Genomic DNA, 16949 nt, shown 5'->3' on the forward strand with positions numbered 1-16949 from the left:
AAAGTACGGTGCTTAAAGACACACAAAGCCTGAAATGCATTGCCATTATCTCCAGGCCGTGCCGAGTTCAACGAGATGCCCCGCTTGACCGTAGCTAGTCGCGTCTGAGTGCAGCGACAGGGACAAGAAGAAGGACCCAAATGACCCTTTGACCTCATTTTCATATTTTTTGCTTTTGGAGACAAGAGAGAGAACCGTTAAGGTTAGAGGCACAATTTGACCTCAGGAACGTTCCTAAGGTCCTCCCGATCTGTGCAAGCCTAACATTGACCGTGTGGCATTAACCCTTAATAGTTAAAAGAAGGTGTTTACATCAAACAGTTTACAATGGACATGTTCCCCATAGGAATACATTTTCCTGCTCCCCTAAATTCAACCTGAAGCCTATGTGGGTTAATAATGCCTTATGAACCTGTCTTCGATGACAATCCATCAGGCCACTATGGGATCTACCTGTTCGATTCTAAAGATTCGATTTTAAATCACCCTAAAAGTGTTTTGCCATACCCAACGCAGTTTGGGATATATAGTGCATTCAACCCTTGTAAATCAGTAGTTCTTAACGTATAGACTTAAAACTCAGGATTCTGTAAAAAAGCCACCCATAGGATATGTTTACTTTAGCTTTCCTGTGCCAACCGGAAGTGCCATAATTGGTTCAAAGGTGCTGTTTCGAAGTTTAAAAAAGTCAATCTTTCCAAAACTTTAATATATGTGAATAGGTCAACCCTCATGAACTGTAAATCAGTATTCATCCCATCAGATTTCATGAAAAATTCAACACACCACACAGAAAGGATGGCGTGACACACTGAGGGGCTTTGAGGCAGACAGTGCCTGCAATATTACTTTTGTTGAACTTTAAAGAACCGTCAACCTAGAGTTCTGAAACTTTACAAACCTGTTCTAGAGCTCAGGTCGATTAGCACGGTGAGTTATTGGCTCTTAGAAGGTTCTCGGACCGATAAAAAAGCCTCGAGTGCTTTGCATTGACTTCAATTCATTTGAGCATTACAAAATGGACATTTAGAAAAGTCCCAGAGTTGCAAGACTAGGTGCATTGAAACCGGCTCGGCCCATAGAGACGACCCGACATTTCTGTCCGATAGCTCATTCAAGGACTCCGTAGCAAGGCATGGAAAAAAGTGGAATTTCAAGCACCAATTAAGGTTTGCTCGGCGACCGAAATGACCTATCGAGCCGAAACTTGGGATTCGAGGTCGCCTCACATAGGGCTAAACATATGTGAAAAACTGGACCCGCAGCACTAGAACATAACTACGTATTATTTGTTTATTATGGTTTAAATGGAAGGCGCTGTGAATTTTGGTCCTGCTCTGAAATATGTGATAGTTGGCTTCAAACGAGTTGGAAAAAAGTGAGTTTGGAGTCAGATGGATCAGTTTGGTGTCTGAAAATATCTAATTGCTGATGGCACTGACTTGCTAGTTGACTTTTGTGGATTTGCAATATGTTTCAACAGTGAAAAACCACCAAAAATAGCATTCTGAAATCACATAAAAAATGACATCACCATAGACCGTGCGAGTTCAACGAATGCCCGTGACCGTAGCTTGCTCGGTCTGAGCTCCGCGACAGTGACAAGAAGATGACCCTTGACCTACATTTCAAGTATTTGCTTTTGGGAGACAAGAGAGAGAACTGTTAAGGTTTAGAAGCACAATTTGACCTCAGGAAACGTTCCTAACGTCTCTGTGCAAGCCTAACATTGACCGTGTGTGGCATTAACCCTTAACAGTTAAAAGAAGGTTGTTTACATCAACAGTTTACAAGGACATCTCACCCCATAGGAACACCATTGCCTGCACCCCTAAATTCAACCTGAGCACTATAACTGGTTATGAACACACACACACAGCAAGGATGGAGTGAAAAAGTATGGTGCTTAAAGACACACAGAGCCTTAAATGCTTTTAGGGGGGATCCAGACTTCCATACCCGCTCTGGGAGCGCTATACTACCGCCCCAAATCAATGGGTGCTGGCCTGAGTGATTTATGGAGGTTATCAAAAAATATTCTGTTTTTTCTTCTGGAAAATATTTTATGTTTTTTCTTCTCGAGTCAATGGCCTGAGTGATTTATGGAGGTTTTCAAAAAATATTCTAAGTCCAAACTTTTCATGCACCTGGTATTTTTTTGGGGTTACCAGGCGTCATTTTTCAAAACGGTTGAAATTGCTTTTAGGGGGCATCCAGAGTGTCACATGACCGGATGAGGTAACTATTCTTGTTCTTCTTGTAACTTTCCGGTAGGCTAGAAGCTTTCCGGTGTTTTGCTGCTCGACACAGGTCGACGCAGGTATTGCACTTGATTTATCGTTATCGTAACCGTAGGTGCAGCCAAGTGGAAATACGAAAGCTTTCTAGCTATTTCGCACTGACGGTAATTTGAACACAAGAACGTTTCTAGTGAAAAGGTGCTTACACACAGAGCCATGTATTTACACTCAGCCACCCTAGCCTTATTACGGGTTAACGTTTTGGTAATTTTGGTTGGCCAACAAAATGTAAGACTACAATGACTGCATACGTTTCCCCAAATGTTATACGAACAAAAAATGTTTTGTTATTGATGGACAATGGCAAGGCTGCCATTGTATTTTCAGTTACATTCTGTTCAATAAAAATGGTTTACACGTTTAAACCACAACCGAATAAAACACCATTAACCATCATGCATTGCTTACATTCATTCTATCCTGAAAAGTCTGTTCAGAAAAATCGAAAACAGTACATATAGGCATAAAACCACAATGTTTTAATAGGGATTAAATAAAGACAATATATATATAACCTCTTATGGTTAAATGGTTAAAAAAAGACAAAATATCTATATATTCATAACGTAAAATAAATAAATACAGGCGATCGCGTCTATGGTAGTTGCAACGGCTTGTGTGTCGCCTACTGGTTAAATTCGTGTCTTTTCAAACGAATTGAACCACCCCAAAAATGCACAAAAACGCACGAAATCTGCTGAAATACATTTTGTACATATATGCGCGAATTGAATGTGAGGCTGGGCTGAACTGACGATACCGAAGTAAAGTTGGTTTTATATTCACACATTCGGACATTCAAAAGACATTCAATTCAACAGACATTCAACAGACATTCAACAGACATTCTCCAAATGCCATTTCAAAATGTAAAAATCAATAACTAATTCACCATTTGTCACAGAATCATCAAACTAGATATGATTTATTCTATAAATGTCTAGCATACTTTTACAACCTTTATTTTGAGGAAGAATTTCAGTTTTGATTTTATAGAAATAAATAAAATCTATCAAATGCCATTTAAAGCTTTATAAATCAATAACTAATTCACTGTTTGTCATAGAAACATCAAACTAGATATGATTTATTCTATAAATGTCTAGTATACTTATACAATCTTTGCTTTGAGTAGAAATTCCAGTTTTGATTTGATAGAAATACATAAAATCTCAAATATTGCATTTAAAGATGAAGAAATCAATAACTAATTCAGTGACTGTCACAGAAAAAAGTTAAAATATGCATTTATTTGCAATAACTTTAAAGACATGTTCATTTCAAGTGTAATTTATTCTATATAAAGTCCACATTTTAAAGTAGTTGCAAGGCACAACAGTCATTTCTTTATATGTCTCTAATTTAACAGCAAAGTAGACCCTTCCAATAATTTTCTATTTTGGCTTTGTTGAAGTCCTTCTTTGTCATCCCCAGACAAGCTGAAAGGTACCATCTGTTCAACACTTACAGCCAAATGTTTAATACTGGAAAGTCTGTAGATTCAGTGGTCACTTTATTAGGTACAACCCCCTTTGCATCTGGAACAGCGTGAATTCAAAACTGTTGATGAAACTGGGAAAGGAGATAGACTGCGCCTACAGGGAGGAGGTGAGGGCCCTCGGAGTGTGGTGTCAGGAAAATAACCTCACACTCAATGTCAACAAAACAAAGGAGATGATCGTGGACTTCAGGAGACAGCAGAGGGAGCAGCCCCCTATCCACATCGACGGGACAGTAGTGGAGAAGGTGGAAAGTTTTAAGTTCCTCGGTGTACACATCACGGACAAACTGAAATGGTCCACCCACACAGACAGCGTGGTGAAGAAGGCGCAGCAGCAGCACCTCTTCAACCTCAGGAGGCTGAAGAAATTTGGCTTGTCACCAAAAACACTCACAAACATTTACAGATGCAGAATAGAGAGCATCCTGAAGGGCTGTATAACCGCCTGGTACGGCAACTGCTCCGCCCACAACCGTAAGGCTCTCCAGAAGGTAGTGAGGTCTGCACAACGCATCACCGGGGGCAAACTACCTGCCCTCCAGGACACCTACACCACCCGATGTCACAGGAAGGCAAAAAAAGATCATCAAGGACAACAACCACCCGAGCCACTGTCTGTTCACCCCGCTATCATCCAGAAGGCGAGGTAAGTACAGGTGCATCAAAGCTGGGACCGAGAGACTGAAAAACAGCTTCTATCTGAAGGCCATCAGACTGTTAAACAGACATCACTAACATTGAGTGGCTGCTGCCAACATACTGACTCATCTCTAGCCACTTTAATAATTAAAATTGGATGTAATATATGTATCACTAGTCACTTTAAACAATGCCACTTTATATAATGTCTACATGCCTACATTCCCTACATTACTCATCTCATATGTATATACTGTACTCTATACCATCTACTGCATCTTGCCTATGCCATTCGGCCATCGCTCATCCATATATTTTTATGTACATATTCTTATTCATTCCTTTACACTTGTGTGTATAAGGTAGTTGTTGTGAAATTGTTAGATTACTTGTTAGATATTACTGCATGGTTGGAACTAGAAGCACAAGCATTTCGCTACACTCGCATTAACATCTGCTAACATCTGCTAAATTTGGTTTGATTTTATTTTATTTGACGGTTCAAGTTTTTAAGTCCAGTTGGAGTTTATTACAGTCAGTACAAGTTTTGGAACTTTTCTGAGTTACAAAAGACCATCACAAAATGTACTGTCATTTTGTACATTCTAAAGTTCAAACAAAAAGAAACAGAATACCTGTAACGCACTTAGGCGTAGTGGGTGCGGAGTCAGGTGCAGGAAGCAGAAGGTACAGAACAATGTTTTATTCCGGCACAGAGAAAAATGTTCACGCCAATACCGAGCGCACATAAAAGACCGGCCCAAAACCAGGACCCAACCAGTCCGGAGGAAAAACAAAGGGAAACGCACTACCACAAACACACACAGAGGAAAAATAAGCCCGCACAAAGAGCAGGCGGGCCTTACCGGCTTAAATAGCCCAACTAAAAACCTAAACAAGAAACAGGTGTAACCAATAAGACAAAACCAACAGAAAAGGGAAAAGGGATCGGCGGCAGCTAGTAGACCGGTGACGACGACCACCGAGCGCCGCCCGAACAGGAAGAGGAGCCACCTTCGGTGGGAGTCATGACAATACCTGAATGCTTATCTGCATGCTTTAGTGTCTAGCAAGTCAAGGCCACGGGACTTGGTGTATGTAGGAGCAATTTATTTTAGTGAATAGTGTGGTGAACATAATAAAGTGCCGACTGAGTGTACATATCACAAACAACTCCTTTCGAGCAGTGTCTGTCTGTTATACGTTTGATCAATGGGTATGATGGTCAATCTGATCCCCAAGGTCCTCATAGGCTCACTCGGATATATAGAGTTGGAGGTCAAGAAACAAATATGAAACTAGGACATTAAAACACTGACAGAATTCTTTCATCTACATCCATTCACATAAAATATGTATTTTAAAGTATAAATACCCTTCTAAGACCACTGTCTTTCTGGATGTTTTAAAAGGTTTGCAAATAGTTATTTCTGCAAGTAATGTGAATTGAAAGGGATATGGTAATACCTATGTCATATGTAGGTATTACGTAGTTTCTACACTGGTATAATGAGTATAATGTGTGGTAGTTGCTCACCTCCCTGCTGAAGTATGTAGAGCTGATTTGAGCCATTTTTTATTTTTTTTCATGATCTTTTGTGAAAAACCACATTTTCACGTAGACTTTGTGCTAGCAGTTTAAYAGAGAAAGAGAGCAAATAGCATAGGGACAGCCTGGTTGAAGTCCTAGTTTTTAATGGTCAGTGCCAGTAGATTGCAGAAGGGTTCACATACAGTTCAGAAGCAAATCATAATGTATACATTCAGCCCAAAAACAAAACATGTACCGTCCACTTCTTATATTAGTGCTTTTTTGTGTTATCCACCCTCTGGTATCTTTCAATACCCATGCTAATGTACACTAACGTTCAAAAGTTTACGGTCAATTTCCTTGTTTTTGAAATATAAGCACAATTGTGTCCATTAAAATAACATCAAATTGATCAGAAATACAGTGTAGACATTGTTAATGTTATAAATGACTATTGTAGCTGGAAACGGCAGATTTTTTATGGAATATCTACATAGGCGTACAGGGGCCCATTATCAGCAACCATCACTCCTGTGTTCCAATGGCACGGTGTGTTAGCTAATCCAAGTTTATCATTTTAAAAGGATAATTGATCATTAGAAAACCCTTTTGCAATTATGTTAGCACAGCTGAAAACTGTTGTCCTGATTAAAGAAGCAATAAAACTGGCCTTCTTTAGACTAGTTGAGTATCTGGAGCATCAGCATTTGTGGGTTTGATTACAGGCTCAAAATGGCCAGAAACAAATAAAAAAATTCTGAAACTCATCAGTCTATTCTTGTTCTGAGAAATGAAGGCTATTCCATACGAGAAATTGCCAAGAACCTGAAGATCTCATACAATGCTGTGTACTACTGCCTTCACAGAACAGCGCAAACTGGCTCTAACCAGAATAGAAAGAGGAGTGAGAGGCCCCGGTGCACAACTGAGCAAGAGTACAAGTACATGAGAGTGTCTAGTTTGAGAAACAGACGCTTCACAAGTCCTCAACTGGCAGCTTCATTAAATAGAGTACTCCCAAAACATCAGTCTCAACGTCAACAGTGAAGAGACAACTCTGGGATGCTGGCTTTTTAGGTAGAGTTTCAAAGAAAAAGCCATATCTCTGTCTAGTGTCTGTTCTTTTGCCCATCTTAATCTTTTATTTTTATTGGCCAGTCTGAGATATGGCTTTTTCTTTGCAATTCTGCCTAGAAGGCCAGCATCCCGGAGTCGCCTCTTCACTGTTGAAAACAAGAACATTTCTAAGTGACCCCAAACTTTTGAACGGTAGTGTATGTTATGGTTCAATCTTAGTTTTCCTTATCTCCACTGTGGAATGTCCATGTTGATCCTCTTGGTCCATCCACCTGTCTTTGTTAGTCAGGCCTGACCCCTTCATCCCGTAGTTTATTCCAGTTATCTATTTTAAAATGACTGAAGATGCAGAAGTTTATGCCAGGCCCCTTCTAATAGGGTATAACAGACTGGTTAGAACTTTGACCACACGCCCTCTAGACGGACTACATGCTCTCTATCAAATCAAAACTGGATTTTTTACTCAAAACAAAAGTTGTAAAAGTATGCTAGACATTTATAGAATAAATCATATCTAGTTTGATGTTTCTGTGACAAACAGTGAATAAGTTATTGATTTATACAGTTTAAAATGGCATTTGATAGATTTTATGTATTTCTATCAAGTCAAAACTGGAATATTACTCAAAATAAAGGTTGTAAAAGTATGCTAGACATTTATAGAATAAATTTACTTAGTTTGATGTTTCTGTGACAAACTGTTAATTAGTTATTGATTTATACTGCTTTAAAATGCATTTTATAGATTTTATGTATTTCCATCAAGTTAAAACTGCAATTTCTACTCAAAACAAAGGTTGTAAAAATATGGTAGACATTTATAGAATAAATCATATCTAGTTTGATCATTCTGTGACAAATGGTGAATTAGTTATTGATTTTTACATCTTTAAATGGCTTTTGGCGAATGTCTGTTGAATGTCTGATGAATGTTTGTTGAATGTCTGTTGAATGTCCGAATGTGTGAATATAAAACCAATTTTACCTCGGTCTGACGATTGCATTCCAAAACATTGGCTCATCAAGACCTGTGAGATGCTGATCGGCAAACTCCCGCTGAAAAGTGTCCATTGCCAAAACCTGATGGTGGATAGCACTTAGATGTGCACCGGAATGGCATGTGTTCGCCTTTTTAATGTAGGTCTTAAATACTAGCAAAAATCTTATGAAATGTGTTTTGTTAATCTATATCTGATGAGCCAGTCTGTACTTTCTGCAAAAGTCCCACCCGTCTCTAAAAACACACGCTGCAAAACGCAGGGTCTTCCAACAGAGCATGGTCAGCCATCTGCATTTCACGGTAAGGTCTACTACACCTGTTGTATTCGGTGCATTTGACAAATAAAAATCATATTTTGATCTCTCATTCGACTTCCCATTATCTCTGTCTTTTATAGTAGCCTATTTCAACAATGGTTTCACTTTCACACGTGCCTCTAATTGATCAAATCCCTCTATGTTATATGCATTAGTATCTAACAGATGCACTGACGTGATAAAAGTATATGATATAGCCTGTCAATATATGTTTCATGAATTCACAATGGTGTGTGTGTGGAGAGGGGGGTTACCTCTAGTAAAGATTAAGGAAAGATCAAGGTCAACACAGACAGCAGAGCAAGGACCGTCCAAGGTGTTGCACGAGGAATAAAAATACGATTGGTCAGCAGCACAGGTTCTTATCTCCCCATTGGCCCACAGCGTAAATTCTGAATTTTTAATTGGTTTAAAGCACAGGTCCTAATCCCACATTAGTGGGCGGAGTGTGGGATGAGAAATAGAGAAAAAGACTCCTGAAAGAGGATTCTATAGCAGGGAGGGATACCGGCAGTGAAACAGGTACTGTACTCTCTATGTTTCCTCTCTCTATAGCTCTCCTCTATCTCTCATTCATTCTGGAAGGGGGGATATTAACAAACTGTTTTAAATTAGATACTTGATACGTTTTAAAATGGTAGACGAAGCCAAGTAGTTGTTCTAAATGACTGGTGAAATCTAAATGACTTTGGTGAGAGCCCCTCCCTCCCACCTTGAGAACTACAGACGGACTTGAAGTTAAAGTTTCCTTCTGCATATTTTAATAAGATTTTGCTGATGTAGTCACTATCATTGTAAGACTGACATGATATTTGATGGACAGAACAGGAGCCTTTTGGTGTTGGAATGTAGACTGGTCTACATAGTCTTGTCCAGGGCTCTCCAACCCTGTTCCTGGAGAGCCATCCTCCTGTAGGTTTTCGCTCCAACCCTGTTCCTGGAGAGCTATCCTGTAGGTTTTTGCTCCAACCCTGTTCCTGGAGAGCTACCCTCCTGTAGGTTTTCGCTCCAACCCTGTTCATGGAGAGCTATCCTGTAGGTTTTTGCTCCAACCCTGTTCCTGGAGAGCTACCCTCCTGTAGGTTTTCGCTCCAACCCTGTTCCTGGAGAGCTACCCTCCTGTAGGTTTTCGCTCCAACCCCAGTTGTAACTAACTTGATTCATTTTATCAACCAGCTAATTATTACAATCAAGTGCGCTAGATTAGGGTTGGAATGAAAACCTACAGAATGGTAGGTAGCTCTCCAGGAACAGGGTTGGAATGAAAACCTACAGAATGGTAGGTAGCTCTCCAGGAACAGGGTTGGAGAGCCCTGGTCTAGTCTGATGTTCTAAAGGACAGCAGAGCATGTTCATAGTGATACTTAATCCTTATATACATTATTAACTGTCAGTAACTGCTTCATGACTCGAGATAATGCATCATTTTGAGAGCTTTACAAAGAAGTAGTATTATGTCTGTTAACTACATCCCCACATATTAAATACTCAAGCAGTGTGACAGTGGTTTTTATGTTTGTTTTTTAAGTTTTTAAAAATTATTTATTACAAAAAACACAAGGAAGGGGTAACATAAAAGTATTAGAACATGAAGGACAAACAATACAGCATCAAGACACTATCAAACATGTATCAGTATTTCCGCAACAGAGCCATCCTTATGTGTGAGGGTGTGTGTGCATGATAGTGATATAAAATATATGTCATAGTTTCCTTTTTCATGATCACAATCTTGTGAAACCCGAACCCTCCAAGATCCACCCACAGTTCCCCAATAGCTGTCCCTCAACCATTCGAGACCCCTCCCACAGTCCCCCCCCGGAATATTTATTTAAAAAAATACAATTAATTAAATTAAGTGTGACAGTGTTAACACTCCTCTCCGTATGGCTAGTAGGGATGAAAGTTGCTGAAACTCAAAACTGATCTAAGGTCAGTTTTACGTTTCTCCCCCTGATGGTTAGGATTGGGGGAGGATAATGAACTGATCCTAGATCTGTAGTAATCCTGGCTTTAAAGCAAACAATCCAATGTGACTGACTGATGGCTGCCTTTAAACCACCATACAGGCCTGTCATACCAGAAAGTTGCTGTTTCTGACATAACCTTATCACTGATTCACTGGTCTTTGCTGTCAGGGCTGTAGCCCTCCTGTCTCTTCCTACGTCTCTGTGTTCATCTTTTCCACCTCTTATTTTCCATCTCTCCCTCATCTCTCTCTTTCTGTCTCACTTATCTCTCGATCTCTTTCTCTGTCTCTCTATAACTCTCTGTATCTCCTTCTCGCTGTGTGTGTGTCTCTCTCTTTCCTCCTTTCCCCTCCCCCTGTCTTTGTCTTGGCCTGTGTCCTGTCTTGAGAGACTGTGGCCGGTTCAGAATGTCAGAGCAGAACAGAACACGAGGCCTGTGGTGTTTTGATTCCAGAAAGAGCGGTCTTGGCATTAGACCCATCTGGCACTGTTTCTCTCCTCCAGATTTCTATAAATAATAATTTATTTGCAGTGCTGACAGCCTCCTCCATTCTGACACAAGATGTTACCTTGTGTTCAGACACTGATATGTATGTAGGTTTCCTTAAATGGATCATAGAGCAGAGAGGGTGGATCATTAGCTTTGCAGCCAACTGATGATCTGATGGAATAGTACTTTTCCTGTATTCTTAATGAAGACCAATCGCATGGAACTAAGTCAACTGACGACTGCAGATCATGATGTAATAGATGTGTAGAATGATAATCAAGACAGGAAGTCAATCCCAGCTTTTGTTTCCGCTCTGACAGGGATTAGTGAATAGACCTCTACTAGACCTCTACAGACCTATATACAGTAGACCTCTCTATTTTAAGACAGCTTTCCCTCTCTCTCTGTCCTCTGCACTGCGGTGAAGGACAAGTCAGTGAGAACAAGCTTTCACCTTTAGATTTTAGTCACAGGAGATACTGAGAGGAATAACTTGTTCGGGCAGGGGCAAAACCAAATGTAATTTTATCTTGGTGACCTAAGATCAGTGTATGGTCCCGTGTGGCTCGGTTGGTAGAGCATGGCGCTTGCAACGCCAGGGTTGTGGGTTCATTCCCCACGGGGGGACCAGGATGAATATGTATGAACTTTCCAATTTGTAAGTCGCTCTGGATAAGAGCGTCTGCTAAATGACGTAAATGTAAATGTGTATAGGGGCATCTTCATCCTACCTACTCCTCCTTGATGGTGGCGGCCAGATTGTGCTTGCTAAGAGGCCATCCTGTGAGGCCAGTTTAGGAGACTGAGCTTAATCAGCTATCTGCTGATACTCCCGTCTCATACTGTAAGCTCGTTATCAACGACCTACATCTACTCTATAAGATATAAAACGTTAAAAAATTGACTTGTTACGATACAATTGAATACAGTACAATCAACCAACTGGAAGTGCATTGTAACTCAACTGAGGACATGGAGTAAGTTTGAGCTGCAGCATCCACAGTCTGTATTTGATAGACAAAAGGTAGTGGCCAAAGGGTTAAAGGTAGGAAGTGTATTGTTCTTTAGGAGGAGATTCTTCCCACAGCTCACCTGATGTGAAGGACATACACACAAAGAAACTAATGCATAGATAAATACATGTTTAAGAATTTTTAAGAAGTTAAACCTTTGAAATGTGTACATTTTATCTTATCTCTCTTCTTCCCTAATTCCTCTCTCTCCCCCAGTTGACCTGATTCTGACCTCTGAACTGTCCAAGATGGCGACCTCCTTCACAAGAATGATGTCCGGCCGTAACACGGCCGTGCTGTTGGCCAGCCTGGGAGCAGGCACCATGGCAACCGGCTACCTGATGACCGACAGCAACATCCTGTCCGCTGAGGAGAGGAGGAAGCTCTATCCACCCAGGTAGGACTACAAACAACATGGCCTCTAATGGACTGTGGACTACACATAGGATGGCCGTATACAGACGACCTACACAGGTTGGAATACAGGTGTTGGGCCTAGGATAGCTGCATCTATTGAATAGGAACAACTATAATCTGACACCCAGTGTGCAGTCAGTCCAAATGTAAGTCTAAGGTAGAGGGGCGGGGAATGAAACCTTAGTAGATACAAGTGTTGCCAGTCACCTCCTTTGCCCTTTCTGACATTCACATTTAGTAAACACACACACACACACACACACACACACACACACACACACACACACACACACACACACACACACACACACACACACACACAGGAGCCAAGAGGAGACCAGATCAGGAACTAAGGCTTGAGCCACAGATTAGACAGATCACCAACACTCTAAAATAACTTCCTCTACTTGTCTCAATCAAGCAACCAATCAATCAATCAACCAATCAATATGTACCTGTCCAAAAAAACGACATCCACATTACATCTAAAACCACAGCCCTCTTGGCAAGGGGTGTGTCCATAATCAAACCCTATTTGAAATGTCCTTCACAGTGCACAGCTTTTGATCTTTTCATCTCTATGGTTCGAATGAAAACTACTTTTCCCATCATCCCCAGCGCTGACTATCCTGACCTGAGGAGGCACAATAACTGCATGGCGCACTCCCTGACCCCTGCTATCTACGGCAAGCTGAGAGACAAGGTGACCCCTAACAACTGGAGCCTGGACCAGTGCATCCAGACCGGAGTGGACAACCCTGGCCACCCCTTCATCAAGACTGTCGGCATGGTGGCTGGGGACGAGGAGAGCTACGAGGTACTGTATGTGTGCGTGAGTTTGTGTGTGTTTTTCTATATTTTGAAGGAGGTATCTCCTTTTGGTTAACTGTTCATCCTGTCCTCTGCAGGTGTTTGCTGATATCTTTGACCCCGTCATCAAAGACCGACACAATGGCTACGACCCCAAAACAATGAAACACCCCACTGATCTGGACGCGTTCAAGGTAACACACACACACACACACCTCCAGTAACCTATACACACTACATGAGATAGTCCATTATTCTCCGATTTAATGATAACCCTCCTTCTCCTCAGATCACCAACGGTATGTTTGATGAGAAATACGTTCTGTCGTCTCGCGTGCGTACAGGCCGTAGTATCCGCGGTCTGAGCCTGCCCCCGTGCTGCTCCCGCTCGGAGCGCCGTGAGGTAGAGCGTGTGACCGTCCAGGCCCTGGCCGGCCTGAAGGGTGATCTGGCCGGACGTTACTACAGCCTGGGAGACATGACGGAGAAGGAGCAGCAGCAGCTTATTGATGTGAGACACTCAGAGGACATCTATCTATCTATCTATCTAATGTACCTATCTATCTATCTATCTATCTATCTATCTATCTATCTAATGTACCTATCTATCTTTCTGTCTGTGGGTCTGTCCATCTGTCTGTATCTCTCTCTCTCTCTGCATCCCCCTCTCTCTCTTCCTCTTTGTCTGTCTCTCTTCGCTTTTTATTCCAAAATGTACATACTTGTATTATCATAATCTGACTGCATATGGGATTCCTCATATCCATGATAATGTCTACTTATATTGCCATGCTAATGGCAGGGATTGTTGTGACGATTATGCTGAAATAGTGCAATTGGAACCTGGACTGTATTGACAGCATTGTTTCATGAGTTTTATTTGACCCGACTCATTTGAGGACATGGTTCTTAATTGCACTAATTTGTCTTCATTCCCCAGTGGTAGGCCTACCAATGATTTCAGGAAAGTTTAGCACAATGGAAAAAAGGGTCTTACCCAGTTAATCCACTCAGTCTAGACAGACTGGGGTGACTTTGCGTTTAATCCTAACGGCTAAGATTAAGATTGGAAATAGAGGTAATCTTTGGGAGAGATTACACTAGTCTTGATCTTTAACTTTCAGTCTCATTAACCTTTGTCCTCTGAACCTCACGTTGCCTCAGGAGCATTTCCTGTTCGACAAGCCCGTCTCTCCTCTGCTGACCTCTGCCTTCATGGCCCGTGACTGGCCTGATGCCAGGGGCATCTGGTAAGACCAGAGTAGTAGAGAGCCAAACCATGTCCCCAAAACTACACTACCTGTAGAGAGACTTAGTACTAAGAAACTGGTAAGGCCAGAGTAGTAGAGAGCCCAACCCTGTCCCTGTAGCTTTAAAAGCCTGTAGCACTGTCTTGTATCTAAATAGCTGTAGAGATTGTACTATCGGTGAGTAGGGGCGTCTGGTAAGACCAGTAGAGAGCAGAACCATGTTTCCATAGCATTATGGCATTGGGAAAGGTCTCTTCCTCTGACTACTCTTCCTCCTCCTCCTCTCGTCCTCTTCTCCCCAAAGTGTCATTACATCAATGTCCTAGCCCTGAATTCCCATTTCCGTGACCACCTCCTTATCTTCCTCCTCTTCCTCTTCCCCTCCCTCTCCTCCTCCTTCTCTCTCCTCTCCCCTGTAGGACCACTTCCTGTTTGACAAGCCTGTCTCCCCCTTGTTGACGTGTGCCTTCATGCCCCGACGGCAGGGGCCTCTGGTAGGGTCTACAAGGCTCTCATCAGCAGAATCCTCAAATAGCATGTGTGTGCTGTGATCACAGAAGTTGACAATCAATGCAACCAACAAATGTTTCTAGATTCTTAGGATTGTGTTCTTTCTCTCCAGGCACAACAATGAGAAGACCTTCTTGATCTGGGTCAATGAGGAGGACCACACCAGGGTCATCTCCATGGAGAAGGGAGGAAACATGAAGAGAGTGTTCGAGAGGTTCTGCAGAGGACTCCAACAGGTACTTTACATGTCACATCTTAGTGATTTAATGATGCTTGTCTATACACTCTTAAAAAAAGGATTCCAAAAGGGCTCTTCGGCTGTCCCTATAGGAGAACCCTTTTTGGTTCCAGGTAGAACCATTTTTGGTTCCAGGTAATATGGGAAAAGGTGAAAATGGTTCTACATGGAACCCAAAAGGGTTCTACCTGGAACCAAAAAGGGTTATTTGAAGGGTTCTCCTATAAGGATAGCTGAAGAACCATTTTATGTTGTAGATAGCACCCTTTTGTCTATAATATACACGGACATGTACAGTAGATCATTAATGTGGCCTCCCATCCTCTAGGTGGAGAAGCTGATCCAGGAGAGAGGCTGGGAGTTCATGTGGAACGAGCGCCTGGGATACATCCTGACTTGCCCCTCTAACCTGGGTACTGGACTCAGGGCTGGAGTGCACATCAGACTGCCCAACCTCAGCAAGGTAACACACACGCTCTCTCTTTCTCTTTCTCTTTCCCTCAAAGTTTGTACTTGGATTGTCGCTGTGCATTGACCCCTCTATCCCTAGACAAAGCATTTATTAAAGTTCTGTACTTACCATGCAGGACCCTCGCTTTGGTAAGATCCTGGACAACATGCGTCTGCAGAAGAGAGGGACAGGCGGAGTTGACTCAGCCACAACTGGAGACACCGTTGATATCTCCAACAACGACCGTCTGGGAAAATCTGAGGTAAAACTAGAACCGATATTCTATGAATGAATGAATAACTGAAGGAAACTGTAAACCATCTCTATCTGGACTAGAGATTAAACTCCCCTTGACCGCTGATAACTGTGTGTATCGGTGCGTGTGTATAGGTGGAGCTGGTCCAGTTGCTGGTTGATGGAGTCAACTATCTGATTGACTGTGAGAAGAAGCTGGAAAGGGGCCAGGACATCAAGGTCCCCTCCCCCATCACCCAGTTCAGAAAGTGAAACACCTGAGCCCCACGTCTGAGAGGAAGTGACCCGCTCTGCGGTTAGAGAGGGCCAAAGAAGAGGAGTTAGGCCTGATCCCTCCTCATCCCCAAACTGAGCAATTTGGAGTAAAGTAGAAGTAGAATTTCTTTCCACTGGTCCAGGGACAAGTGTTGGTGTATCCCCCTTGATGGTTAAGGCTGGGGTTGGGGGTATCATAATCTGATCCTAGATCTGTGGTTAGGGACAGCTTCTACCAGAAGCGAAAGTCTTACCTGTAACATTAACCTCAATAAAAATCAACCCTAATAAAACCACTGATCTCTGATCAATAAAACAACTAATTCTCTGATTCCAAGGCGATATTACAGCTTGTGTTTTCTCCTTCTACTAATCATTCTACCCTAACTAAAAGCTTAAATACCTTTCCAATTAACAACTGACTGGGACTTTCCATAAATGTAGTACGTTTCCATTCCCCATAAATGTCATTGGACTAATTATATGTAATGACTATGTAGAAGATCCATCATTAACTGTGAAGTTGACTATATATATAGCTGTGTTGTAGGTGGAAGTCTGGCAGTGTACAGTTCCAATCGCTCCAGTGAGTCTCTTCTCTCAGCAGGCCTCTGTCTCCCACCAGCTGATCTGCCATAATGGGTTTACTGCAGTAACAGAGTTTAACCCTGAGTTAAGCACTTTTAGAGGTCAGGCAGAGGAACAGAGAGAAGCATGGCAGCAGTCCAATTCCACCAATGGAACTACCAGTAGAATTGGCACAGATGTCTCTAATCTAACCTTTATTCATCCAGGTTAGTCTCAATTAGATAAAATACAAATCGCAGTTGAGGGCTCCAGACTAGAATGGGAGCAGCCTCAGTGCCAAAACGTTTGTCTGTCTTAAAAGGGTAGATTCTGTCCATTTGTCTGTCTGTCTGTCTAG

General features: G+C 41.9%; 1 protein-coding gene across 1 annotated transcript; it reads left to right on the forward strand.

The window, feature by feature from the left end:
- Positions 1–8803: 8803 nt before the first annotated feature.
- On the forward strand, positions 8804–16368 carry LOC111981092 (creatine kinase S-type, mitochondrial-like). The gene is made up of 10 exons (XM_024012237.2): positions 8804–8887; positions 12055–12235; positions 12874–13072; positions 13164–13259; positions 13355–13576; positions 14230–14315; positions 14938–15061; positions 15392–15526; positions 15651–15776; positions 15905–16368. The coding sequence occupies exons 2-10, from the start codon at positions 12087–12089 to the stop codon at positions 16019–16021; spliced, it is 1254 nt and encodes a 417-aa protein (XP_023868005.1). The 5' UTR covers positions 8804–8887; positions 12055–12086; the 3' UTR covers positions 16022–16368.
- The last annotated feature ends 581 nt before the right edge of the window (positions 16369–16949 follow it).

The sequence above is a fragment of the Salvelinus sp. IW2-2015 genome, linkage group LG20 (assembly GCF_002910315.2).
Source record: "Salvelinus sp. IW2-2015 linkage group LG20, ASM291031v2, whole genome shotgun sequence".
Taxonomy (NCBI): domain Eukaryota; kingdom Metazoa; phylum Chordata; class Actinopteri; order Salmoniformes; family Salmonidae; genus Salvelinus; species Salvelinus sp. IW2-2015.

What these genes read in the sequence shown, in the direction of transcription:
- LOC111981092 (XM_024012237.2), top strand. Translation starts at nt 12,087, where the DNA reads ATGGCGACCTCCTTCACAAGAATGATGTCCGGCCGTAACACGGCCGTG. An exon ending in GGGACGAGGAGAGCTACGAG is followed by an intron (nt 13,073 to 13,163) that starts GTACTGTATGTG and finishes TGTCCTCTGCAG; the next exon opens with GTGTTTGCTGATATCTTTGA. An exon ending in CCTGATGCCAGGGGCATCTG is followed by an intron (nt 14,316 to 14,937) that starts GTAAGACCAGAG and finishes CTTTCTCTCCAG; the next exon opens with GCACAACAATGAGAAGACCT.